General features: G+C 37.4%; 1 protein-coding gene across 1 annotated transcript in view; it reads left to right on the top strand.

Moving 5' to 3' along the window:
* The window catches only part of ETNK1 (ethanolamine kinase 1), a 32,012-nt gene extending 6,561 nt beyond the window's left edge, over positions 1-25,451 (top strand). Inside the window, exons 2-8 of the mRNA XM_064459879.1 lie at positions 4,506-4,765; positions 5,600-5,740; positions 7,194-7,336; positions 13,926-14,009; positions 15,714-15,874; positions 17,152-17,225; positions 18,436-25,451. Of these exons, the coding sequence (XP_064315949.1) occupies positions 4,506-4,765; positions 5,600-5,740; positions 7,194-7,336; positions 13,926-14,009; positions 15,714-15,874; positions 17,152-17,225; positions 18,436-18,508 (936 nt within the window). The 3' untranslated portion in view covers positions 18,509-25,451. The remainder of the gene's footprint in view (positions 1-4,505; positions 4,766-5,599; positions 5,741-7,193; positions 7,337-13,925; positions 14,010-15,713; positions 15,875-17,151; positions 17,226-18,435) is intronic.
* Positions 25,452-26,014: the final 563 nt, after the last annotated feature.

Genomic DNA, 26,014 nt, shown 5'->3' with positions numbered 1-26,014 from the left:
CTTAGAGTTTACTGATTATCTTATCCGTGTCATCAGAGTTCATTCTCTGTGCCCCTCAACTGATGCTTTTGTTACAGAATTCCTGGTTTGGTCCTCTGCATCTCAGGTTACGTTTCAGGCAAGGCATTGTAAGCTGTTCCTTTAAATGCTAGAGTAAAAGCATTCTGAATAAAAGAATAAAGTGAGTATTATGTTCCTTTACTGGTAGAAAACGTTAGATGTTTTCTCATGATGAAACAGGGAAATGGTCTATTCTGGATAATGTTATTAGAAAAGTAAGCAAATCCTTCTGCCTTTTTAAGTAGCAATAACTAAAATGCTCCTGGGTGTAAATAATTACTTACAGCAGCATGTTACAAATAGATGCTAATAAGAAGTGGAGTTCCTAAATTATCAGTTGAGGGAGTCCAATTTCCTTGTTGTAGATTTCTTTTTATTAACACTAATGAGGCTTGTTTTAAGGGGATTATAGACCTGTGCAGTGTGACAAAAGCTGTACAGCGGCCAGAAGTTTAACAGAATTAGCAAATCTAATTCTTACTGTTTCTTTGCATCAGTGCTACTTAATAGCTGGCTTTTTTTGGTAGTATCGCTATATCTGATGACCTCAGAGCCTTATATTTTTTATAATACAGTTTTGTATGGAGAGAAAGGCAAGCCTCATTAGAGGGTTGTTTTATGTTTTATAAGATGTAGAAAATGGTAGCACAACTTCCAGTGATTTGAAGTGGCATCGTTGTATGTTGGGAACTATTTCCTATTTTATTTGCTGCCTTTGCCATTTGATAAAGACAACAGACTTCTCTTTCTTCATGGGGGATGGTGAATTTTATACTTACTGGTTTTGATCCTTTGTAGATAAGAAGTTTTACTTTTCTTCCAGTCCTGCAATGACAGGATACGAGCTTTTTCTTGTGTTACATTTCAGAAGTTTTCATTTATGTATGGCAGGCAAGATACATTTTTAACTTGATTGATAGCTCAACAGAACTCATTTCTGGAAAGTGCTCTTTCAACTTTTTAATGAGATTATTCTTTTTTTTATGCCAAAATATATGAGAATCAGTACTTATACATTGATTTGCCATATTGGAGTGTTGTGTCTTGTTCTTCGCTCTCCAGTGTGAGAAAGGTGCAGGCTTATTGGAGCAAGTCCAGCAAAGGGCCATGGAGGGGACTGAGGGACTGGAGGCTGGGACTGTTGGCCTGGAGAAAAAGAGGGCTTGCAGGGATCTTATGAATATGTATAAATACCTGATGCAGGGGAATGAAGAAGGAGCTGGACTCTTAGTGCCCAGTTACAGTCAAGGCAATGGGCACAAAGTAAAACACATGTGAAATTCCATTTGAACACAAGAAAACCTTTTTTTTACTGTGGGGGTGGTCAAACATTGGGATAGGTTGCCCAGACAGGTTGTAGTGTCTCCAGAGTTCCCGGAGATTTCACCAGGCACAGTCCTGGGCAACTGGCTCTAGTTGGCCCTGCTTGAGCAGGGAGGTTGAACTAGGTGATCACAGGAAGTCTTCTGGTCTACATAGTTCTGTGACAATACATTTACAAGGGGAGAAGTTATGAATGAATACATTATATTATAAAGGTGTAATCTGTGATTTACAAGCCACACTTGAAATGCAAAGTACTGCCTTTTCAAATTGGGTAACACTGCTCAAGCACATCATACTTCTCTTGATTAGCGTGTGCATTGTTGCAACAATATGCTTATGAACACAGAAAACTTGAAACATCTGTATAAATGTCAAGCAAAAGAATAGGGTAGCCGTTAGAGTACAGTTGTAGTAATGTTAATTTGAAAACCAGTCTCTATGGTGCTAAATGTTGTCGTTTTCTTAGTTGCTCTGATTAACATAACATTTAGTTGCTGTGAAGACTGTTTAAGACAAGATTCTTCATTACTTGTCTCCTATTCTGGGTTATTAAAATAAAAGCGAGTAATAAAATGTGTCCATAAATTGTAAAGTCAATCAAGGAGGCTTTGTAAACAGGTTTGTTTGAATTTATGGTTGTCCCATGTAGGTGAAAGGTATGTGGTTTGCTGAACCTACTTCTGCAAGGTTAAGTGTTTGTAACTGTTTAAGAAAACAGTACCTTCATATCCTCTGCTCTTCTGCATCTCTCCTCAGGAACCTTGAGCTATTTTGTGTTGAGTTTGTTCACCTCATAGTATAGGGGTGCTGAGGAAAGCAAGGCACAGTAGCTAAAACACAGCATCCTCCACTGTGAAAATCATGCCTTTTCCTAAATGGGGAGACTTGGCCTGACTTCAGAATTTTTTTTGTTTTCCTTTAGGAATTGGGGGGAAAAAAAAAAGCTCCTGATGCTTGATTTCTCCAAATCCCTGATGTTTGGAAATAAGCTGTCACTTGTGGTTAAATGATACTACTTTACTTTTCAAAATTAAGGCTACCCCTCTTGATAGGGGTGCAGGGGAAGTCAAAGTTTCTGAACTGTTTGGTTTTCAAAAATAAAAAGCCACCAAAACTGTCCAAGGTTCTAAGGAATGCTAATGCCTGTAGAGAAGTACAGTTAGTATTAAATTCTGATAAACAGGTTTCAATTTCCAGCTGTTTTCTGACTTCTATTATAATTATGAATTTAAAAAAAAATCTGTCCGGAGTCTTCAGGTTTCCTTTAAATAAAAGCTGCTTGCAGCTTTAAGGGTCTATGTAGTTTGAAAAAGTTCTAATAGAAGTGATCAGTCTGTATCTTCATATGCCAGAAGAGTTAACTAAATGAGAATTAATGATAAAAGCCCTTTAAAGAAAGGTGTCAAATTAAACTTGCAAAATGTCCACCCAGAGGAAAATTTTTTATGTCTGACTGTGTATGTTAACCAGCTGGAAGCTACTTCCTGCTGCTTGCTTGTTATAGTGCAAGGTCCTGAAAGTAGATTTTGTGCTTTGTGTGAGAGTTTATTCTTTTTTAACTGAGGCTTTGAATTTTTTTAAAATGTTTTAATTAGGATTTTTGGGTAACAAAATGGGAGAAGAGGCATGAAGAGGCGTGACTGTAACCACTAAAAAAGTTATACTTGAATGTAAATTACAGTTGCTGTGAGAAGCTTGACTTTAAATTGTTTACTAGTTATGCTTAAGACTAGAGGAGGCTGTTCAGTAGTTATGAAAACATTTGCCTTCTTGCTTGTGATGCTGCTTGTCATCGAAGAATGTTAATGCCTTGTCCTTCAGTCAGTTACCTAACAGCTAGAGTTAATATGGGTAATACTCATCTAGCAGGTTCTCAAGCATTCAGTCTGGGTGGACAGAGTGTAAAGAGTTTGAAAGCCCCAAACATCTGTTTTCTGGATTGTAGGAGGAGATCAAGAACTGCTGTGTTGCTCTGGCAGGCATTGAGCAGGATTTAAAATGCTTGACTGTGCAACAGGACGCACGCAGTCCACTAACTCAGGATCTAGTCTGCTTGTCAGGTAGCATCTGCAAGAGTTCAGCCTGTATAATGAACATTTTAGGCCTTCCTCAAATGGGAGAAGAGAAGGGTGTTTTTTTGTCTACCTGTTTACCCCTTTTTCATAGCTAGGAACTTGTATCCATACCTCCATTGTTTTTTTGAAAGGCAGTGAGTAGGTTATCATTAGGTGTAAACATAATGCTCTTACTTATTTTTGTAGAAAGTTATTTGCTTCATCTTCAGTATGTTCAGGCATCAGTGATTAGTCTAGTAAATTGCAGGGCTTTAAAAATTGTGTTTATGTACTACATACCTTAATGGTAAGGACTTAAAATGCTTTTTTAATCTTTCAAATGGCATGTACCAGTTATGAAGTAAAATGGAAGGTGGTGGGTCTTGTCAGAAGCTTTTAAATTTGGAATGGTACTTGAGGCAAGAGACTGGGGTCTTGAATTCTAAGTACTGTCTCAAATTTGTAGAGGAGCCAAAGTGACCTTAGGAATTGTTTTCCATCAGTAAGACCTCAAGGCTAGTGGGAAGATGATAACCACTGAACTTGAACTGTTTCTGACCTGAATTTTGCTTTTTAAAAGTAGTTCAGAACTCAAGGAGTTTCTTTTACTAGTTGTGCACTGATCAGCAAATGCTGAAATTCCGAAGTGCACCAAAATTGTTTTTTGTTTTCATGCTGCCAGTATCCATGACTTTTTTTTTGTACAGGTTTAGGATTGCTGCTTCGTTGGGGCTTTGATTTCAGGTGTGTTAATCCATCAGTTTCAGAGGTGTTAATGTGGAAACTCAATTTACAATATTGAGCTTTCAGTTATTGCCTTTCACAGGTAGCATTTCTGTAGTTCACTGTGGCATGTTTTCACATTTTCCTCTTCTCTCTTCTTGTGTTACTGGGAAAAATCCTTACAATTTTCTCCACGATTTCCCTGTATCTTACAGATTTCTTTTGTTAATGCTCAATGTAGTAAACATTTGTTTTGTGAACTAAAGAATAACCCTGCATTCTTTTCCTCCTCATTGAAAATGGCAGGTGCATATCTGAGTTGCTCATGCATTATCTTTTCAGCTGTTCACCGATGGAATCACCAATAAACTAATTGGCTGCTACGTGGGTGACATAACAGATGATGTGGTTCTAGTTAGGATTTACGGAAATAAGACCGAGCTCTTAGTAGATCGAGACGAGGAAGTGAAGAGTTTCCGTGTGCTGCAGGCTCATGGCTGTGCACCTCAACTATACTGTACTTTCAATAATGGCCTGTGCTATGAGTTCATGCAGGGAGAAGCACTGGATCCAGAGCATGTATGCAATCCAGATATTTTCAGGTAAGATTATTATTAATAATAACAACAATAATACTATTATTATTCAATTTCTGTGATGCATTTATGGTGTTCTGTCAGGCACAAAGGATCTCAAGTTTAGTTTATAAGCAGGCATAAAAGAAATATTTCTATAAGCCTGCACTAAGTTGATATTTGCACTCTTGACAGCTCCCTGTCCTCTATCTTAGTTATCATGGTATTTCAGTGCTGAACAAATGATCCTTTCTGCCTCCCCAGGAGACTATATACTCATTAGAGGTCTGCTTATTGTGAGTATTTAACACTTGCACATTACCATTAGGGAGATCACCTAACATTTTGGAGTTGTAGGGGGCTGGACTTGCTTTAATCAAGTACTCCCACCTCTGTTTCTAATACATTCCTTTTGTGAATGGGTTCAAGATACTATTCCATTCCATCCAGACATAATGTTTTAGACTATTAGCAGTGAACAGAAAGCGCTCCTGTCTTTCTAGCTTTTTATGTATGCAATGAAATGCACTTGCCTAACAATGGCAGTTAATTTGAGTCAAATCTTCTAAAGATAAGCAAGGTTGAGGAGTAGACTGTAAATACAGGTGAAATATTCTGCTGTGACTGAACACCAGTCCCTCCTGCCTTCTCTCCCTTAAGTAATGCTGCTAATGACCTTTTCAGTCTTTAAAGACACTATCCTATAGCTGTGCTGCTCTTATTTAAACCCTCTTTGGTTTCCCTTGCTGCATTTTTACAGTTTTTCTGTTAAATATATTGTAATTGTCTTGTTGCTAGGAAAAACATGATTAAGACTGTCAGATCTTATTGCAAATATGACGTTAATTTTGGTTTTTTTAGACTCATTGCCAGACAGCTTGCTAAAATCCATACTATTCATGCACACAATGGATGGATCCCTAAATCTAATCTGTGGCTGAAGATGGGGAAATACTTTTCTCTCATACCCACAGAATTTATGGATGAGGAGGTAAATAAGAGGTAGGTATTTCATTATGTGCTTTCCAGATTTCCCATTCTTTATGGTTGAGGGGTAGAAGAATGTTGAAAAAAGAAAAAAGGTTTGGGTTACTGCATAATGTTGAAGTTCATAAAATTAAGTTTTGCCATACTCTTGTGTACTGAAGTAGCTATATAAATGTCACATATGAAAAGGAGATACTTCTGATTCATTTGGTGTATTGTCTACTTCAGGTAGATGTGCCTTGACAGCTTTTAAGAGATCCATCAGTCTCCCAAGCTGAGATCTATGTTCTGGGGTGAATACTGAAAGCATATATCGTGGGGTTGCAGGAGTGCTGCTTGTTGTTCATTCTAACCTGTGCCTCTTAGCTGTTCTGTATTTGTTTCATTTATAAATTTGTCCAAAATGGGGTGGCATAAAAGTCAATTCAACTAAAGGCTGTTTTGGGTGATGGGATGAGTGCCTAAAGTCTTCTCCAGAGGAGGAAAAGAGCACAAATCTAGAATGACTGTGTGGATACATCATGGAGTTTCATGTGGATTTAAGGGTTTAATTAAGTTTTGTTTTTAGCATTCCAGTATAGCTCTTAACTTGTAAATCAAACTGGTTTTGCTTTGGGGCTTAACAAAATAAGAAAATATCGCTGGAAGGTTGAGATGAGAGGAGCAGCAAAACTAGGAGCAATGTTTTACATTTTCACGTGAACCTAAATAAGATTTCTGTACTGTACTCTAAAGCTTCAGTTGAAGACAGTTTCTCAGGGATTGGAGATCAAACATTTCAGCTAAAACTGTAATTTCCAAGTGTTTTTACAATATCATCAAACTTCATATCTCTGAGCAGATTCCAGATTAACAACATTCATAGAACTTCTTTGAAATCACTGATGCCAACTGCCCTTCTTGCTGCATTGTAATTAAAGAATGATCTAGCAAAGGCGGTTGAATTTTTTTCAACATACCATTCTTAAGAAAGCTGAGGAAAACTTCAGTAGCTAAATGAAAGTCTAAAAGAGAAAATGCCTACTTAAGGATATTTATTGTGACTAGAACAAAAAATGAATCCTAATTTCCTCTGTATAGATACATATATAGTACTTACTGTGTATCATACTTGAAGTAATGTAATGTGAGTGAAAAGTGAATGAAATTCATGCTATAACACTTTTAATCTGTATTCCTTTAAAAAAAAAAAGTAGGATTGTGTTCAAGTTCTGCTCCTGATTTTTGGACTACTGTCATTTTTACAGCAGAGACAATCTTTAGAGAATTGGTTTTGGGGAGAACAGAGGGAAATACTTGTGATTTGACTGCCGTGGTGATAGGGGGAAGAGTGCTCTAGTTTGGGAGAAGGTCTATTGAATTACTTAGAGTAAGAATGTAGAGGAAAATAAACTATTTTATCATAACACATGTGGTACATAACACACAGTACTAAATATTAACACTTAAACTTCTTATACCTGAAAAGGTTTTTAAGTGACATTCCAAGTCCTCAAGTTCTTCAGGAAGAGATGGCCTGGATGAAGGACAGACTGTCAAATTTAGGATCACCAGTGGTACTCTGTCACAATGACCTGTTGTGTAAGAATATTATTTACAACAAGAAACGAGGTAGGTATTCAACTAAACAGTAAGTAGTGGCTTAGTTTGTTTATGCTGTAACTGCATTTGCTACGCTAGTAGTGTCATTTTACTGACTTTAACGAGTGAACTCTCAATGTGAGCTTTTAAGACCCAATATAGTGGTAGTGATATCTGTGCAAATATGAAGTTGCTTAATTAGCTCAATAATAATCTATATGTAACTGTACAAAGAATGTTGGTGTTCCTTGCTTTACTTCAATGAATTTGTTAATCCCTAGCCTGCCTGTATGATTAGGCTTCAAAGTATGTAATTGTTTATTCTAGTCATATAAAGCTTTTTTTTGGGGGGGGTGGGGTGGGGGGAGGGGAATTGTACATACAAGCACAGAAACTAACCTGAAGACATCTCCTGTAATATGTGTGTTGTTCGGGTTTGTGATTGTGGGAAGACACTTTCCTAATGAAGTAGTACCTTAGTGATACTTAATAGTACATTCTGTGACTCTGTTTCTTGTGTGAGGTACATCGGCATCTTAAAGATTTCATTTGTAAATACATACTTTATTTAAACAGTTGTAGGCTGTACACATCTTAGCACAGGTGATTTACACTTTTGTTTTTATTATAATAAATTTAACTCATAATTCATGTTATTAAAGAATGCCTTAACTAACATCTATAAAGCTTCTGTATAAACCCACAGTTTCTTTTATTTCTGGATTTTAGTGGTTTGAGGTTCGGTTACTAAGTAAATCAATTAAACAGTATACTAAAACACAAAAGGCAAACTTGCAACATTAAAATGGCCATGGTGCAGCAAAAATGCACAACTTTCCTCCCATTTCAAATATCTGAACTCAGCTAAGTACAACAAATTCATCAGGTTAGGTCAAGATTTGCTTTTGAAGTGAGGATTATGTGTTCCTTGTAGTAGCTTTGTATTTGTGGCAGTTTGATAAGACTGTTGGTGTGTAAGCCAGAAGTGTGTGAAGTAAATGACTGTGAATGGAGCTGAAGTATTCTCCATGAGTCATCATTGGTCTTTGAGCTTTAAAGCTTATGTGCCTTAATTTCTAAATGAAAACTGATAAAAAACATGTTGGAGTTTGTTCTAGTATGAAAACTGGCTGTGTATGTATAACCAGTTTCTGCATCAGATACGCACTGAATGCATGTGAATTGAGAAAATAGTCTTCTGGTGGTTTGTATGCAAGTTTTCCTTCAAGTAGTACCATTTTGAAGGGAATTGCTAGTACTTCTATAGGTATATGCATACATATGTATGTAGTACACATCTGTACAATGCTATTAACAGCAGTTTTAAATTCTAAGAATTCAGTACAAAACTTCAGTGGTTTTATTTGGTTTCAATGGTAGGTTATAGTTCTGCTTAGAAAGAGGAAGGGAGAAAAAAGCATGGAGAAAAAAGTTGGAGTTGTGATACTGCAGTACCAAAAATAAATCTATTGTTACTGTGTGGGTTTTTTCAGCGCTGAAACTACCTTGAGTTTTAGCATTCTATAACAGACCCACTGAAGTAAAAGTAATTTTAATAGTAATTTTTCACAGTAGAACCATGCTGCAAAGAAAAATAAAATCGGAGGAATTTCTTTAAAAGGCTAATATCCTGGTCAATAGGCTTTGAAGTTCCTGTTTCTAAAACAAATGCTATATGCTTTTCTGTTTTCTAAACAGAATGGAGGAAAAAACAATGTCAGCAATGCATCATTTATGAGCAATCCTACAATAATGAGTGTGTGAGTGCTTAGTGTTTGGGAACAGGGTGGGGAGGAGGGAGGTACATAAATCACTTTGGCTTCAAGCTAGCTGTAAACATCTTGGGGGGTGAAAAAGACTTGGAAACATGAAATACATGTATCTGTTAAACTTAGGTTTGAATGTTGCACATGTACTGTGTTGTAAAACTGCAGTCTGGGTACAACAGGTACCATTTTCATAGTAACCAAACCTCAATGCCATCTGTAGAATATTTGTTGTTTGAAAGCTGTTTCTTACAGTGTACCTCTTACAGAGCAAAAAACACCATCTGTCTGTTAGTACAATCCTAAGATGAGGAATGTGATTTTAGAAGTGGAAGCTCAGCTTTTAACTGTAAATAAACGTGTTGCTGCAATTCTTAGCAGAGCAAAAGCTTTTATTTGTATATACATTTGCAAGAGCACAAAATAAAATCTTTAAAGATGTACTTCATTAGGAATGACATAAAACTGTATGAAGGCAGTTAACAGCTTTGGTGATGCTGGACTCCTACTAAACTGACTCTTTCACCTAGAAAGGCTCCTGCGTATCATGAAGACCTTGGTGACCCTAAGCTGGATCTAAAGAGAGAGAGAATCAGTCTCCTAGATCAACTACAGTTTTTTTCTCTCTCCCCAGTAAAGTTTGAGCAAACCTGGTAGTGTTTATCTGGCTTTACAGAAGCTGGCACAAACAAAAACTCATTGGTTTTAGAAACACTGTATTTATTTTGTTTGTGAATGCTTAATTTGCACATTTACTAGGCACAGTGTAGATGTGTATCTGTGTGTGTTAAGCTACAGAACATGAACAGATACTAGGACTCCTGTCCAATGCTGTTAGAATGACTGTGGCTTGTCCCAGTGCTTCGCTTTAGACTTGTCCTCTGCACTAAATTAATGTTATATTTTCAAACTTTAAAGAAAAGTAATAGTTGTGCCACGTAACTGCTTTTAAGAAGAATCAGTCTCATGTCCTTAAATGTTATTTACAAGACTGGAATAGCATGTTGAGTGCTAGCTTCGTTTAGCTAGCAGCACTAATGGAGTGTCACTCATGTTACTTTAATTTGTTCATGCTGCGGCTCAGAGAACTCTGCCTCTTGCTGTTTTGTTAATGTCCGTTTGCAGTCACTCAGGATATGAAAATTTGCAAGTGTGGCTTATAATTACCAGTGTGAACTGTTCTTTGAAGGATATAACTCAGAGCTTCATGTTGCTCCTAATTACAATTGGACATCAAGACAGTCAAAATATGCTTGATGCTTGGTACTGATTATTTATAGACCTTGTGTTCTGATGCTCTTAAGGTTTGGTTTTTTTTAAACGTGACTTGAGAGTTTCCAAAAATACCTTATGTTTTAAGAGTATTCAAATACTTGCTATTCAATAAGACCAAGTATCAGTATTCTTTTGTCTATATCTGTATGTGCGCTTTTTGAATGTCTTAAAATCACCTGCCAGGAAGTACGTAGGTAGGTGGCTAGTTTTGTTCTGTTTATTCCCTCTGCCTACCCAATGTTTTCTATGATCTTTGGTAGGAGTCTGTGGGTGCTCAGTGCTTCTGAAGACTGAGGTATGTTTAAGGCTTCTGGTTTTGATCTAAAAACTTCTTTTTTGTGCAAAGGTATATTGGGTATTTATAGCTAAAATTATTCTTGGGTATGTGACCCGTTTGTGAATTTTCACGTATGTTCATAGCCTAGATCATTGTCTTTACTGAAGCTGTCTTCTAGGGCCTCAGTGGCTCACCTGATGAACAGGATGGGACGGATCTCAGGATACATCATTCTGCTGTGGTAACTACAGCTAGGACTTGCACGTCGAAAGTGCTTATCTTATTAAACCATTGAAAGTGAAGACCAGCTAGAAAGAGAGGTGTAATCCCCATCCTACCTTTCAGTTCCTGAGGAGATCTAACAGATGTCCTCTTGACTACTACTTGATCTATTGAAAATTTGAATTTCTGGTGTATGGAACACAACATGTATTCCATTTTGTGTCTTTGTGTAGTTTTCATAGATTACTTTGCATGTTGTCTATGGTAGTAGACCCCTTGGTGAAAGGAGTGTATTTCAACTTGAAATGTTTAATGCTAGTCTCTATTCCTGTTGATAACAGTAGCTTCGCCAGAGATGATAGAGCGTAGTTTTAAATCATGTCTTACTTCAATAAAATACAAACGCACGTAGACCAGTGTCTCTTGGTCTGCTTGCTCCCAGTGAAACCAGCAGGACGTACAGATTCTTTATACTTATTAAAAACCTTAAAACAAAGCTAGCTGCATAACTACTAGTGTAAGCCATATCTTTTAGAAGTGGCTTTCCTGTATGAACTGCAGTACATCTTAGAAGTAACTTCCAACATTGTGGGTATCCAAGCAATTAATGCAAAGGTGGTTCTGCTTTTTCTAAAACAAGGTAGCTGAGACATGTCTGCGTTTATGTGACAAACTTCACAGTTTTTGCTTTCTTTCAGTTTCGCAGAAAGAACTATGCATCTTTATTTCGAGCCTTTCATGCAAAAATTAAACACAACCTTGAGTTCCACAGTAGTATAAGTCTGAAAGATCAGTAAAAATGCAAGACTTTTTTTTTTTTTTTTACTTTTGACTTTTGTCATATCGAATATAAGTTTGCCAAATTTTCTTCATCTGCTACAGATTAGGTATGCTATTGTTACTGCCTTGTGGTGGCATGCGCTGTGCTACTTGTGCATTCACTGGAGGTTTACCGCATCGCTTGTTCACATGCATTTCCCCATAGGAGAGAGCCTGGTAACAACCTCATTTGTATCTTGTTAGATTCAATTTTTTATTGTACATAATATTATTTATCTCTGAAAGTAAGTTATTATGTTATCTGTACTTAAAAATGCGTAGTAACACATAGGTATATTCAAGATGAGATTTGCGCATGAAAAATACTTTGTTTCTTATGTTGATATTTTGCAGGTAGAGTTTTTTACCTGCCATGTCTGTATTTCAGACGGGGGAGGAAGGAAAACCCGCTGAATACAAGCAATATCAAATGTTTGGGGGTGTGTGTAAGGGAGAAGTTCAAGAATTGAGTTATGTAGCAGAATATTAACCAGGGTTGGGCTGTGCATTTTGACTGGCATGTGACTTACAGGTGTTTCTTCTTAAAAGTAGTGCTGAAGAACCAGTGGGAAATTCAGGCATATGCAAGTATATGAATATGCCAGTCAAGCACTAGCAGAAGTTAATCTGTGACAATATTATAAGATCTTGGCTGCAGCTGCTGTAAAATTTCTTGTCCCTTCAGAGTTCTAGAGAACTTCAATTTTCCATTGCCAACAAGATTTTCCTGGGAGGAGCTTGCTACTCTGCAGGCCATTTTCATGTTGGTTTGTCAGCCTAAAAGGTTTACCCTCATATCCTTGGTAAGCAGTCCTCTCTTTCTGTGGAAGTAAGGGTAAACTCTGACTTGGAGGATTGTGACTAATTGATTTTGTTTGTGGAGTGGGGTTTTACTTTCGTTATAAGTGCTTAGGCAAGAAGACTTATCCTTCTGGAAAACATCAGTGTGGTAGCATTTCAAATATGGCAAAGATGAACGGCATATAGATACAAGGAACACTTCTAACAAAGTTGTTCTATGATAACTTGGTCAGGACATTCATCTGGCAAAGCTATTGTATTTGATATGTGCAATATCCAGAAATCTTAAGGAGGCCATATATTAGACAATTAAAATCCTTAGTTTAGGAAATAAATAACATACTTAACATTACTCTTGATTTACTTTTTTTTGGACCTGAAGTTCTGATAGCTAGCATTAGTATCTGAAGATGTTTTAAGTCATGCTAAGAAGATTGTTCATTGTAATAGGAGGAGTATGTAAATATGTATCTAGTCGTCAAAAGAATGGGTGCAGAGAGGGAGAACGGTGCAACTGTGAAAATTAGCCATTTCAGCATAGCAGTGGGGAATGTAAGGTTTTATATTTTAATGTTCTAGTGCAAACAGCTCTTAGGTTAACCCATTGCTTCCTTTTCTGATATTTTTAGCCAATTTTGCTGGTTTCCCTTAAAACACAGGAGTTCTGGTTTTACCTAGAACAATCCATCTTGTTAATGTCTTGACTGTTTGATGTGGCGTAGACATTCCTGAGCAGGTTCAGTGTTGTATTACCTTGAGTGAAGCATTTTCCCCAGCTTCACTATAGGTAAATGTAATTTGGATATATTTGGGATTGTTTACTGCTTTATCAGTCCGTGTTTATATAACACTACTTAGTTTCATAGCTTGAGGACTTGAGGATTGTCTGATGGTTTCCTGAGGCTAGTTTAAGCCAGCTAAAAAATGCGACAATTGAGAATAGTCTTACTTTGTAAGTACGGTTGGAGGAAGCAGGAAGTATCAACGTGTTAAAGGAAATACCGGCATGTTGCAATGTGTTAGTCCACTGTCACTGTGGTTGCACACTTGCGTGAGAATAAACAGGGCTGTTCTTTTTTGTTGGGAAAAGGTTAATCTGCTATTTCTACGTGAAGTTTAAATAAAGGATCCTCTGTTTCTTATTTTGAAGGTAAGGGATGCCCTCATGTGGTGGAAGTTGAAATTGAAATTCTGCTAATCAGTTTATAAATAGAAACTGTAAGCTCTAAGTAATCCTTTAAGAGCTTTCTTGAATGAATATTCAAGAAAACCTCATATCATAAAAATCCCAGCCTTACCCTGGAATGTTTGAGTGCACACAACGGTGCACAAGTAAGATGGGTGTGTGGTTTTGTTTTGGGGTTGTTTTTCCCCAAAAACTTCAGAGGACACCAAAAGATTAGGGCCATAACTTCATTTGATATGGACTCTGATGTTGCTGCTGTTGTGTCTCACATAGGTGATGTGCAGTTCATAGACTATGAATACTCTGGATACAATTACCTGGCTTATGACATTGGAAATCACTTCAATGAATTTGCAGGTAAAATTTGGATTTCTGAGGTAAAGGCAAACTGGTTTTATAAAAACTCTCATTCTTGCACATTCTCCTCGTATGTCTAGATAAGTGTATATAGCTGTTCATCTGATGGTGTCAAAATGTGATAATGTCTTATCTTGTGGGCCAGTTATGGCCTGCCTTTGCAGTTCTGCTAATTCAGAAATGGGAATATCATGTCCTAAGTTTTGGTGGGGTTAAATGAATACAGAACTCACAGCTTTCACAGTATCCTTCTGTGAAATGACACAGTGGAGACTCAGCCCACTGTAATGAAATACTGCAGTTATATCTTTTACAGCATAGGTATATACTGAGAATACACTGTGTGCTTCCACAGTTCCAAATGGCAGGCTTATGTGGTTTTTTTGGTGGCTTTGCATTTGTGTGTGCCAGTAAGTACTTGCCCTTGAGTTGTGTCCTAAAATGAGAAGTGACAGTTAAGGCTCTGTGGTAGGAAAAAGGTGGGATTTTGGGGAATAAGGTGCTGGTAGACTAATTCACTTACTAGTTCAGTCTTTTTCAGTGAATGCTCCTTTTGTTCACTCCATAAGAGAGAAATAACCATGGATGTATGCTGTGTTATTTCATAAGATGGAGCAAGAGGGAAAACCTATGTAATGATTAGTATAGGTGGAAAGCGCAGTATGGTGAAATTAGGAGCCTTAATCTACCAGTTGTGGTTTCACAAACTGAATGTTAAATCTAGATAACTTAAAATTCAGAGTCTGTACTTGGTAACTTAAGTATTTGGAAAGCAAGTTAAATTCTTTACAAAATATATTTGAGAGCTTTTGATTTTTTTCATCTGGGACTTCTGAGAGCCTGACTGTATCTTTAAGCAGCGAAGTACAGTAAGAACACTAAACACAAATACTTTTTTTGTCCTATGGAAAACAGTTGTGCTTCATGTCTACTATTCTCTGTCCCTGCAATAAAAAAGTCTGATCTTTTTCTGAAAAGCTAGATTTGAGTGGATCTGACGCAAGAAAGTGTTTAGGTACTAGGGGATTGCACTGTTCATAAAAATAAGACTTAAGGAGAATTCCCAAATCCTCTGGGAATGATAGCTAGTGAGAGTGAATTATGATCCAGGTTTGGGACTTCTGGCAGACTCTATATGGCCTGTGACTAAGCATTTCCAGTATAGGAAGAAAAATGGGATGAAAGAGAGTGGTTATGGAGATAAAACTTCTAAATCTACCAATACCCTGTGGAGGAGGAGTAGACTTCCAATAAATTTTCATCTCAGAAATAATGAGCTTAGCTGGTGACCATGTATACATATCTGGATTCACCTTTAGATATTGCTGCATACAAGTCCCTTTTCTTATGAAATGTGGTATTTGATACGTGCGGGAGGGCTTTTGTCAAGGAAAAGCATTTGCATTATGAAACACTTTTCTCAAAGCCAAACTTGAATTTCAAAATAGAAGTAGAATATGTATGTGGTTGAAAACATCGCAGAAGGATTTATGCCATGTATGTTGAATGCTCCAGTTCATGTGTGAGAAATTCTTGCTGACCTGTAACTGGTAAAATCAGGTTAAAGTAAAGACACTGGTGTTTGTCCGCATCAACTTGTACATGTGGGTTGGGGGTGAGGCGGAGGGGAGTAGTCCAGTAATGTGATTCTATGGTCTTTTTTAGACATCATAAGTTTCTAATAGGTATTTTTTCTTTTTCTAGGAGTAAATGAGGTAGACTACAGCCTTTATCCTAACAGAAAATTACAGGAACAATGGCTGAGATCTTACCTTGAGGCCTACAAAGAATATAAAGGATTTGGCACAGAAGTCAGTGAAAAAGAAGTTGAAGTTCTATATGTCCAAGTCAATCAGTTTGCACTGGTAAATAACAAACTGTTGGTTAGAATATATTAATGCTATAGAGAAGCCTGCTGCTACTCTGTGGACAAACATAATTGCCAGTTTCCTACTCTGAGTGCTGAGGTATATAAAGAAAAACTTCCTTAGCCTGTTCTATGGAAACTTTCTCTAACGAGTGTCAGAAATTCTCTATAGAATATTCCTAGTGAACGAGGCAGTGAGCATTCAGAAACAAGATGAGCTTTTAGTGAGTATTTCTATTGGCTGTTTATTGATCTGGCAAGCGCCTGAGTTGGCTAGAGCTTATGGTGGGTTTGTGGTAAGTTCTTTCCTGTGATGGTAGGAAGACAGAAGAGCAAGGTAATATACTTCATAAAGACCTATAAATCGCCTGATTTTAAAAGCGTTTTTAAAGTAAGGTAACATTTTGTTAAACTAGGATACTTTGTTTCATTTATTTATTTATTTTAAAACAGATAATTAGGCCACTCTAGAGACTTTCAGTGCTACCGTAACTCTTTTCTTGCCTGCAGTGTCTTGGCAAACAGGGAGCTGCTTTCAGATCTGGTTTTGATCACCTTAGTGGTTTAAATTTTAGCAAAGTGCACATGTAGTCTCCTGTGGTTCCCCAGAAGTGCTGCCTTTCCATACAGTGTGAGAGCTGTCTGTGTGAGTCTGCTCCCTGCTCCGGTATCTTGTGCGTTATAAGCCGCCTCCTGTCCGTCAGTCTCTTTCCCAGACTTTGGTGGATGTAAAAGCTTTACTCCCATGGTCTTTCCCTTTGAAAGGATGAGCCTGTTCAATTTTGATCTGCCTTCAGAAAATTCCACCTGGCTTCGATGCCTTGTCCTTCAAGGAGAAAACCACATAATTCATGGAGGTAGAATAAGAAATCTAATAGGTGTGGCATTGAGTCCTTGAATGCCCCAATGAGGTATACTGTTAGAAGCAGTTTGAAGATGTCTTGTATTTCTCTGCGTTTTTTTTAACATGGTGTATTTGTATAACAGTCTACTTAATAGAGGAACTGTTTTATAAATGCAACATATTTTTTTCTTTAAAACAATGCATGGAGAGTCAGGAGGCCAATGGATTTACTCCTCTGATTGCCAGTAATTAATTCTATAGTACTTGTTTACCAATCCTTTTGGTAAAGAGATATCAAATAACTTTATGAAAAGACGGGGTATTGAGAAGTCTCTTGTAGATAACTTTTTTGTCTCAATGTGAGAATACGTTTACATGTTGGATTTTATAGAATGTTAATATTTCACAATTTTTTAAATTTTTTTTTTCAGGCTTCCCACTTCTTTTGGGGATTGTGGGCTCTAATTCAAGCCAAATATTCCACCATTGACTTTGATTTTCTAGGGTAAGTGTGCTTTCTACATATAAGCATAGAATACTGGAGGCTGGAAGGGACCTGTGTGGCCATTTAGTCCCACACCCCAGCTATCTGAGCAACAGATCTGATCTGTGTGATCATACTGTAACTGTTAATTTTTAGGAGAAAATTAAGGCAGTAAAAGCTGTCTGTGCTTTTTGTTGCTGAAAGTTTTCTTAAGTTAGTATGTGCTCCTGGGCTAAAACACATAGTATATAACATGGCAAGGAACACCCCTAAAGGAGTAAATGTTTTTGGGCATTGAGTGTTTTTTTTTTTGTTGTTGTTGGAGAGACAGTGGCATAAAAGCCAAGCTGGTCATTGTGGTGTACTATGTCAGATGCAAGACCTACGTTTTCAACTGCAGGAGTCAAGCAAGAAATGGGACTCTTGTACAAAAGAGCTTGTTTACTTCTTATTGCACGGGGTGTTGATCTTGGAAATTCCTAGTCTTTTTTAAAGAATCTTTGTAATGCCAATGAATGTTAAGTTCTGTTTCCTGAGACACTAGCCAGTGGTGCTCTGTTTCAGGTAGATGTGTGTATTTGGCATTTTTAAAAATGGTCTTTCACGGCAACAAGCAGAGGAATTCATCTCTCTATTGGGGACTGGGTGAGGTGATAAAATTAATCATTTTGTTTGATAAAAGTTCCCACTTCAGAATTTTTTGCACTGACTAAGCCAGTGTACTAGGCTTAGTTGTGTCATTTTGAAAATGAGACAACTGTGAATTTCTTCTACTTGAGAATAATTGGTCAAAAGAAGGACTTGTTAGTAACCGCTAGATGGCACAAAAACCCAAGTAAAAGCAAAGGTGATAGAACCCAAAAATGTGTCAGTTTTTTGACTAAAATGTCATTTCTTGCAATAGTCAAGATCAGGTATCTTTGGAATTGTTAGTTGTCAGTTGTTGGGCAGTCTATTAAGAACTGTTAAACAGGAAAATACTAACTTTGATAATCCTGGAACAGCATCTGTTTTGCAAGCTGTAGCAAGCTGGGAGTGTGGGGTGGTGGTGAGGAAGTACTGTAATACGGTTGCTCTGTTCTTAATTGCTGCTTTTTGCAGCTGCTAAGGGTCAGTGTTGGAAAGAAGGTACTGGGGTAGGTGGACTTATGACTAGTCCTACCTAGCATGGCTGTTTTCACAAAGGGAGTTATCTGCTCTTAACTTCAAATCTCTCTCTCCCTTTGATTAGGTATGCAATTGTTCGGTTTAACCAGTATTTCAAAATGAAGCTGGAGGTCATGACGTTAACTCTTCCTGAGTAATAAAGAGGAACAAACTTACCAAGTGGATGGACAACCCCTGAATCTTTTCTGAGAACAGATACTGGAAAAAGCTAAACATTTGTTGAAGTTCTGTAATGCTCACTTGGTGGTTCTTGCTTTATAAATAATGCCTCTAAACAGTCCTTCAATGTTAAATTTAGTTTGAAGAGCATACGTACTGCTGTTGATATAAAATGGATTAGAAACTTGCTAAATCTATAAAAAGTTGTAGAAATGGCAATTTAATCCTTCTTTGTAATTTAACATATGTTGTATGTGAATTATTTATTATAAGTTTAACATGATTCCATTGCTGCTTTCATTGGTTTTGTAAAAGTTGGGTGCAGACAGTGAGGTTGTTCCAAAGGATTCATTTAACAACTTATTTTATTGAAGTTGCATTAACTTATAATAAAGAAAACATGGTTAGAGAATATTAACTTTTTAGATGTATACAAGCAAAATATGAGTGATAATAGACTAGTGAGATCACCAGTGTGCTGTAACTAGGGAGAAAAGTTAGGGTGATCTTCCCCCCCCCCCTTTTTTTTTTTTTAAAAAGAAGGTAGCTTTCCATATGATGGTACTTTTCTTTTGTATAAGAATCAACCACCTTGCTGAACTGATAAATAATGTTTTGATTTTTCCTTATTGATGCCGTTAAGCTGTTAGAAATGTTGAAGTTCTGTGGCCATCAGTTTCTTTGAGGATATGTACCATCATAGTCCTAGATGGACAACGTACCATCTCTAACTTCTGTGGGAAAGCCGCTTGTTTATTAAGTGTACTTTTAAAGCAGAAGACCACTATTCCAAATTGATGTTCCTTTTTTTTTGAAACTTGATTCTAAATTTGAACACTATTCTGGTGTCTGTATTTGTGCTTCAGCAGCATCTAGTGGAACGGACTATTGAACTGAAGATTAGTGAACAGAGATCCTGTTGCACTGGGGAGCAAGACATTTTAGGTTTACAGTTCCTGTATTGTTGACATCTTTCTACTTTGTCATCTTCTAACCTTGGATTTTAGTCTTAAATGCTTGGGCCTGTAGCTGCAGATTCTGGTATGTCTGGGGCCTTTTTTTAGATTTGTGGTGGGTTGTTTTGTTGTTGTTGGTTGTTTGTTTTTTTTTTTTTTTCCTCCTGTGGCAGCAAATTACTTTTCAAAGTCTCCAGTCTGAAGGGATAATATGGAAAAGTATGACTTGAAAAATGGAGCTTTGATCATCACACACATTTTCTTGTTTCTTAAAGCTGTTATACCAAGAATGGTCTGGATTACAAAATGTGAACTGAAAAGAAAATGTTTACTTAACAAAATAATGTATAAGTTTGAGTGGAAAAGAGGCTTTAAATCTGAAAGGGAGGGTGTGGGGGGTGGGGGTGGGAAGGGGAAGAAACCCACAACAGAAAAATAAAACCCAACAATGCAGTGTGGAGTTGGGCAGGCATGTACTCAACTCTGATCATACTCTGAAAAACTTTGCACTTTGGTCACATAAGTGCCCACGTGTACAAAGTCTGTGTGTGTGCATATACATGTGCAAGCGCAAACTTACCTGAGGAGTAAATATTATGGGGAGTCTGTTGTACAGACTCCAGCAAAGATATTTATTCAAAATTGCTTTATGGCACACTGTGTGTTTGTGTGTGTATGTGTATACACACACATATATATACATGCACGTATGTGCTTTACAAAAGCTTGGATTGATTCAGGACAAAGAAAATTGATGTGAATGAAAAACTTTCACCTTGAAAGACCATTTTGAATGGCATTCTGTTATTTTACAAAAGCAAGGTTTGGGATTTTTTTTCCCCCCTGGTTTATATTCATCTCTGAATGTTTCCAATTTTTTTTTATTTCCTTCAGCCAAAACCTTAAAAATCCTAATACAAGTGGGAGAACTGGAATTTTTTGTAATTTGAAATTGCATAACCATTTTTGTTAGCATTTGTTAGCTGGAGGCTACTATACTGGACAGTTTTTCTTAGTAGCTAAATAGAAACAAATAGCTAAAATAGACATTTATATTTTCCTTTGTAGCAGTTACCAAGGATGTTGCTAGAGCTCGTGAGAGCACAGAAGACACTAGTTTTCTGTGCGTTCTCCCTGTTGACATTGACATACGTTGAATAATACCCTGCTGTCTTGGTAGTCCCTTTAAGTTCAGCAAGATCTGCTTGGAAGTAAGATTGATAAAGATTTTTGAACTCGTATTACTATTTTCTTCAAGTAGTGGCTTTATTTCTGGTAGTGTTGCTTTGTATTTGTGAAATATTTGAAAAATGCTGTGATGTTGACTTGGTCTTGGGGAATCTGACACTTGATAGATCCCAACTTTCCCAACAGTTGGTAATCCACATTCCCTTTTCAGGTACCAGTACTATTTAAGTTTGGAGTTGGTGTAATTTTTTTTCAGTATAGTATTTTTGTTTGTATAGCTCAAGTAGCAATAACTGTAGGAGTGGAAGCTTGCTTCTGCAGAACCAAAGCTCTTCATGAGTGCAGCTCGATCTCATTCTTGTGGAGTGAAGTTCCACTGAATCCCATAAAAGCACTTTGAAGCAGATAGTAAATACTGCAAGCTTTTCCTGAGCCACTTCGAAGAAGCACAAGGATTATCACAGGTTACAGTGATTGACTTCGCAGTACTGGTAGAGGCTTTCATTTTGCATGTCGAAATTCATTTTACACACTTAAATGCTGCTTTGCATTAGCTTTCTGTCAAGACAAGTGCAGGTTAAAACAATTCCTGGATAAGTTCTGAGGAAATACTGTAAAACAATTCCCAAAATGAAATGCCAGTTACCTTGAGCCTTGTTCCACATCTGTTTGAGCCAGTAGCACTCTGATATTCTCACTTGCTAAGGAATATCTACAGATGTGTTAAGTTTGAAGCAGTAGCTTGCAATAGCATTGCAGATAAGGTAGCTTGAAACTGTGAATACAGGACATTCTGAATGTAAGATAGGTACTAGAGCACCGAACTAGAGAACATGTACGTGTTTCAATTAATTAATCTCAGTCTGTTTAATAGCAATGTTAAGATATTTGAAGGAGGACAAAAAAATGACTGAGCTCTAGAAACATCCTTAAGTAGTTTTGACTGTGACTTGCCAAGAAGATCTTCTGTTGCCTTTATGTTAAGCTAAGGGCACGAATGCCAAATTAATAATTCTTACTGTAGTTACCTGTATTGTAAATATAAAGAGGGTTATTAGTAATGGCATTCTTGCATAAATAGCATCAAGTCAATAGACCATAGTGGCCTGGTTGCTTTTGTAAAGCAGAAGAGTGTGAATTTTTTTCTTCTCATTTTTGCAGTCAGATCTGGCTAATCCATGCCTAATTTCATAAGTTACCCGAGCGTTAAAGACTTCTGAAAAGTAACATATTTACACCTCTCGATCTGCATTTTAAAAGGACGTAGCAAATTTGCATTAACCAGGTCTGACTGTGTATGTATATACAACAGTGTAAATAACCATTTGTAAATTAGTGTGAATTGTACTGTATCTTGCATTTATGGACTTGTGTATTGCATTGTATTCTCTCCTATTTTGTAGAAATTTTGATGTAAAGAAGAAATCTAACTCTGTGTGCAGACTTCTTTTGTTAACTTGACCTGTATCAGAGCATAATAGTTTCATGTTAAGGTATCCATTTATAGCCTTGGGCATCCAGTGTCTTTTTCCCGTTATCTTTTTTGACATCTTGCTCTTGGGAATGATTCTGGGAATAAAAGAATTTACACAGTACTAAAATGAAGAGAAAGTCTATTCTAATAATAGGGCAAACTATGTGTCAGAGGTACATGTAGTACCTGTGGTATAGGGAAGGCTGTTACAATTGTTTACTTAAACTTCCAAAAATTTCTTATACATTCTTGAATGCTGGAGACTTCTAAACATTAGCATGTTGAATTGAAGTACTCTTAAAGTGTGCGCTCCCGTGGTGACAGCAATTGAGTTAGTTGTGGTAGAAGTCCCCTAACTTCAATGTTTTTGGTGGATATAGCCTTATAATAGGATTAGTTGCTTACTTGTAAATGCTTATAATAAATGCCCAAATCACTAAGTTCTGCTGGTCATTTTCCTCAGCACTAGAACTATTGGTAGCCCCTTTAGACTATTTGAAACCTACCTGAGGTATTTTCCCTGTGTGCCATTCCCTCCACCTCCCCGTGTCCACAACCCTACTTCATTAGGGGAAACAAGAATATGAAAAGCTTCCTTTCCGTACTTAATCATCACTAATCATCACCTTTTTGACTAAAATCTTGTTTTATTTTGTCAGTACATAACTTCTTATAAGAATTTTTCTGCATAGGAAGTCCCTCTCTGAAGAGGCCTTTAATCCTGGAAGCATAGACAGGTAGTTTTCCCCAAATGCCTGACTGTTTAATTACTGTTGCCTTTCACTGTTGGTTTTGAACTCCATCCATAGTGTCCTTCAAGCTGTTAGTTTATTCCTGTCACTGATGCGTTTAATAACTCTGGAAAGTACAGGTGTGCAGGTCTTGTTGTCCATGTGACAAATTGATCTTGATACAGTTTGTACATCCTGTCAGCTTCACCTGCACCGGATGAAAGGTACGCATGCTTATCAGTGCTGACACTGTAAGTTACTTGGGTCCTGGGAAGTGAGTTTATCAAAGTAGTATTACTCAAGAGGAGGGGTGGGCTCAGTAAATATAAGAAAAAGGAAATCATTCACATGGAAACTCAAGCTCAAGCTTTTGATGTAGCAGGTATTGGGTATGCCCATTTACTTGCATGGTGTAAGGACAAGAGCAAATTGTAAAGGGTAAAGTTTGTTTCAAAATGAAATTCAGATTTTTTAAAGCCTTTGGTAGCTAATAAAAGCTTATGAAATAGCCTTTTGTTACTCCTACCGAAAGAAATCTTAGAACAAATTTTGGTAACTTTCTGATTAAACAAGACTTGGTTCTGTAACCCAGTGGAATTCAATCTCTTGCTTGGGGTAGTCCTTCTTATGGTTTGCCGAGGAGGCTGACCACATCTTCCTTGGCTGGCTGGCTGCTTGTGTTTTGCTTTCATGTTTTTCTATTTACTCTGTTCTTGGATGCCTTCTAAGGTGTGCTAGATTACTAAACCACTGGAAATAGCTCCACCTCCTATCATCTCTTCCACACCAGGTGGGCTGTAACTATAGTGGTAGAGCATTTGATCAAACCTTGAGGTAATGCAAGGGGGAAGAATTCCTCCCCCTGCCCCTTTTATTACTGCGGGGCTGCAAGCTGATTGTTTTCATTAGTTGTGAAAGATACAAAAAGCCGTGACCTTTGGTCTTGTGCAAGGAGGTGTTCTGTTAGCCAACCACATGACTTTAGCAGTGAGAACCCGCACAAATCCAGGTGGGACATGTTGGAAGAAACCAACTTTGTGGTGCTTAGACCTCTGGAGTGGAAAGGAAAATGTGCAAAACGCTTGCATGTGCCAGTTGTATGGAGGTGCTCTGAGTGATGTGCCGAGACACTGAAAGAGCATTGTATGATTCTTTTTTAAAGTGACTTTTCCATTTGGTCTGATGTGTAGAGATTAAGTTCCTGTGGTTAGAAAACCAGTTAGCCTGGGGGGAGGGGGAAGAATAATTCTAAAAGATTATTTAAAAAACAAATGAAAAAACCCCAACCAACCAAACCCTATGCCGTTGATTAATTTGCAACGCTTAAGTATGTGTTGGGCTTTTCTATGTGTTTAATAGTACAGGTGGTGGTCTAGCACCAGATTCTTTAATAAAAGGGTTTATTTTTGTTGCGAAATGCCAGAAAACTGACTGGAATAGCCCCAAAGCCCATTATGATCTTGGAACAGGTGGCCAGACTTCACCAGATTACCAAACTTCTGTGTCAAGATCTTAGGTTAGCTTCTTCTGTAGCCTTCTAAAATTGTAGAGCTGTTGTCTCGGGTGTCCTACCGTGTGGAACTCTAATTCACAGACTTCCCAAATAGGTTTGATTTGATGCTTATAGAGACATGACACAGAAAACTTGGTGGAAATTAAAAGTTGTGTGAATATTTAGAAAGAAAACAAATTACTTGAAATCTAACAAACCTTGAAAATAAATGCTGAAATAGCTTCAGGTACTGCACCAGCCTACTTGTGTGGTATCTCAGCTGTGTTTTTTCAGTTAAGTGTTCCTCCCCCCAGCCCCGAGTTCCATTCCAAACACAAGATGAAAGACACCACAGAAGAGAAACATGAAAAATGTATACAATGCCGTAAAATGCAGCATGAACTGGAAAAGTATATTGTTTCTAAGCTTTTGGTTGTAGTAATTAAGTGTTATCAAAAGAACGGTAGGTGTCAAGTCTTCAGTGTGAGAAAGATTTTTTTTTTTCCTTTTTTTTAAGAAATGTTCCTTTTAACACTTTACCTCCGATGCAGCCTGTGGTAGTTAATAACGCTGCTTTCTGCACAAGTGCTTTGAGTAGTCTCAGCACCAAGAATGTATCCAATCTTTCTTAGATATGACTTAGATTAACTGATTCTGTCTCAAGCCTCTTAATCCAGCTATCCAAAACCCTTTAAATACTTGCAGAAGCAGGGCCATAGCATGTTAGGGGTATATTCCATTTTGTGGCTTTTTTTTTTTTTGTTACTGCATATTTTTCAGTATTCTTTTAAATAAATCCATTATGTCCTGTGAATTCAATAAACTCAGTTTACAAATAAGCCTCTCTCATCTTCCAGCACTGTCATCCCCCCAAAAGTCCCCATGACCCTTTGTGTATGTTGTGGAGTCTAGATGCACCATTTATCCATTGGAGTGAATTGTATTTCTTTTGAACTAAATGTTATTGAAGCTATTATAAGGCCTTCTACCACTGATTAAATGAAGTAATGTACCTTTCAAAGAGATTTATATTGTGTAAATAATTTCAAACTGCAACAATAAAGTTCGTTTCTAACTGCACTGCTGGCATATGTTGTGATGATTTTGCTTTCCCCAGGTTTGAAAGCATGTGATATGGAATACTTAACAGTTTTGTTGTTTTTTTTTTAAGGCTTTTGACTTGTGTTAAAATGCACACCTCTTTCTGGGATTGACAATGCACCTAGAAATAAATACCCTGAGCCATTACATGGTTTGCAGGAAGTAAACTCCTAACAGTTTTGCATATTAAATAGGCTTGGTCATCGACCACTAAAATCTCATGTCTGGGAGGCAGGAATTAGGTGGCACATGGCTGTCAGTAGGAATTACTACCATTGAGGAACCGAAGGAAAATATGCAAAGTTTGGGCTGCTCTGAAGTTTAATTTATACACAACAAGGGCTGTGTTAACTATGTGGGACCCATTTCACAGGCTGATCCATGACGCTGAAGAAAGGCTGTGCATCCGGTGCCAGGGGCACAATGTTAGGTACTTGCTTGGGGATTAACTGTGGTGTTATGTGTGTCAACAAAACTTTGCTTACTCTGTCTTGGTTGTGCAGTCTAACCTAAGGAGAATGATTTCACCAAGACACAGATTC

Source organism: Phalacrocorax carbo, chromosome 1 (assembly GCF_963921805.1).
Source record: "Phalacrocorax carbo chromosome 1, bPhaCar2.1, whole genome shotgun sequence".
NCBI classification, from domain to species: domain Eukaryota; kingdom Metazoa; phylum Chordata; class Aves; order Suliformes; family Phalacrocoracidae; genus Phalacrocorax; species Phalacrocorax carbo.
Note: the sequence above shows the minus strand (reverse complement) of the source record. Positions and strands in the feature narration are given on the sequence as shown.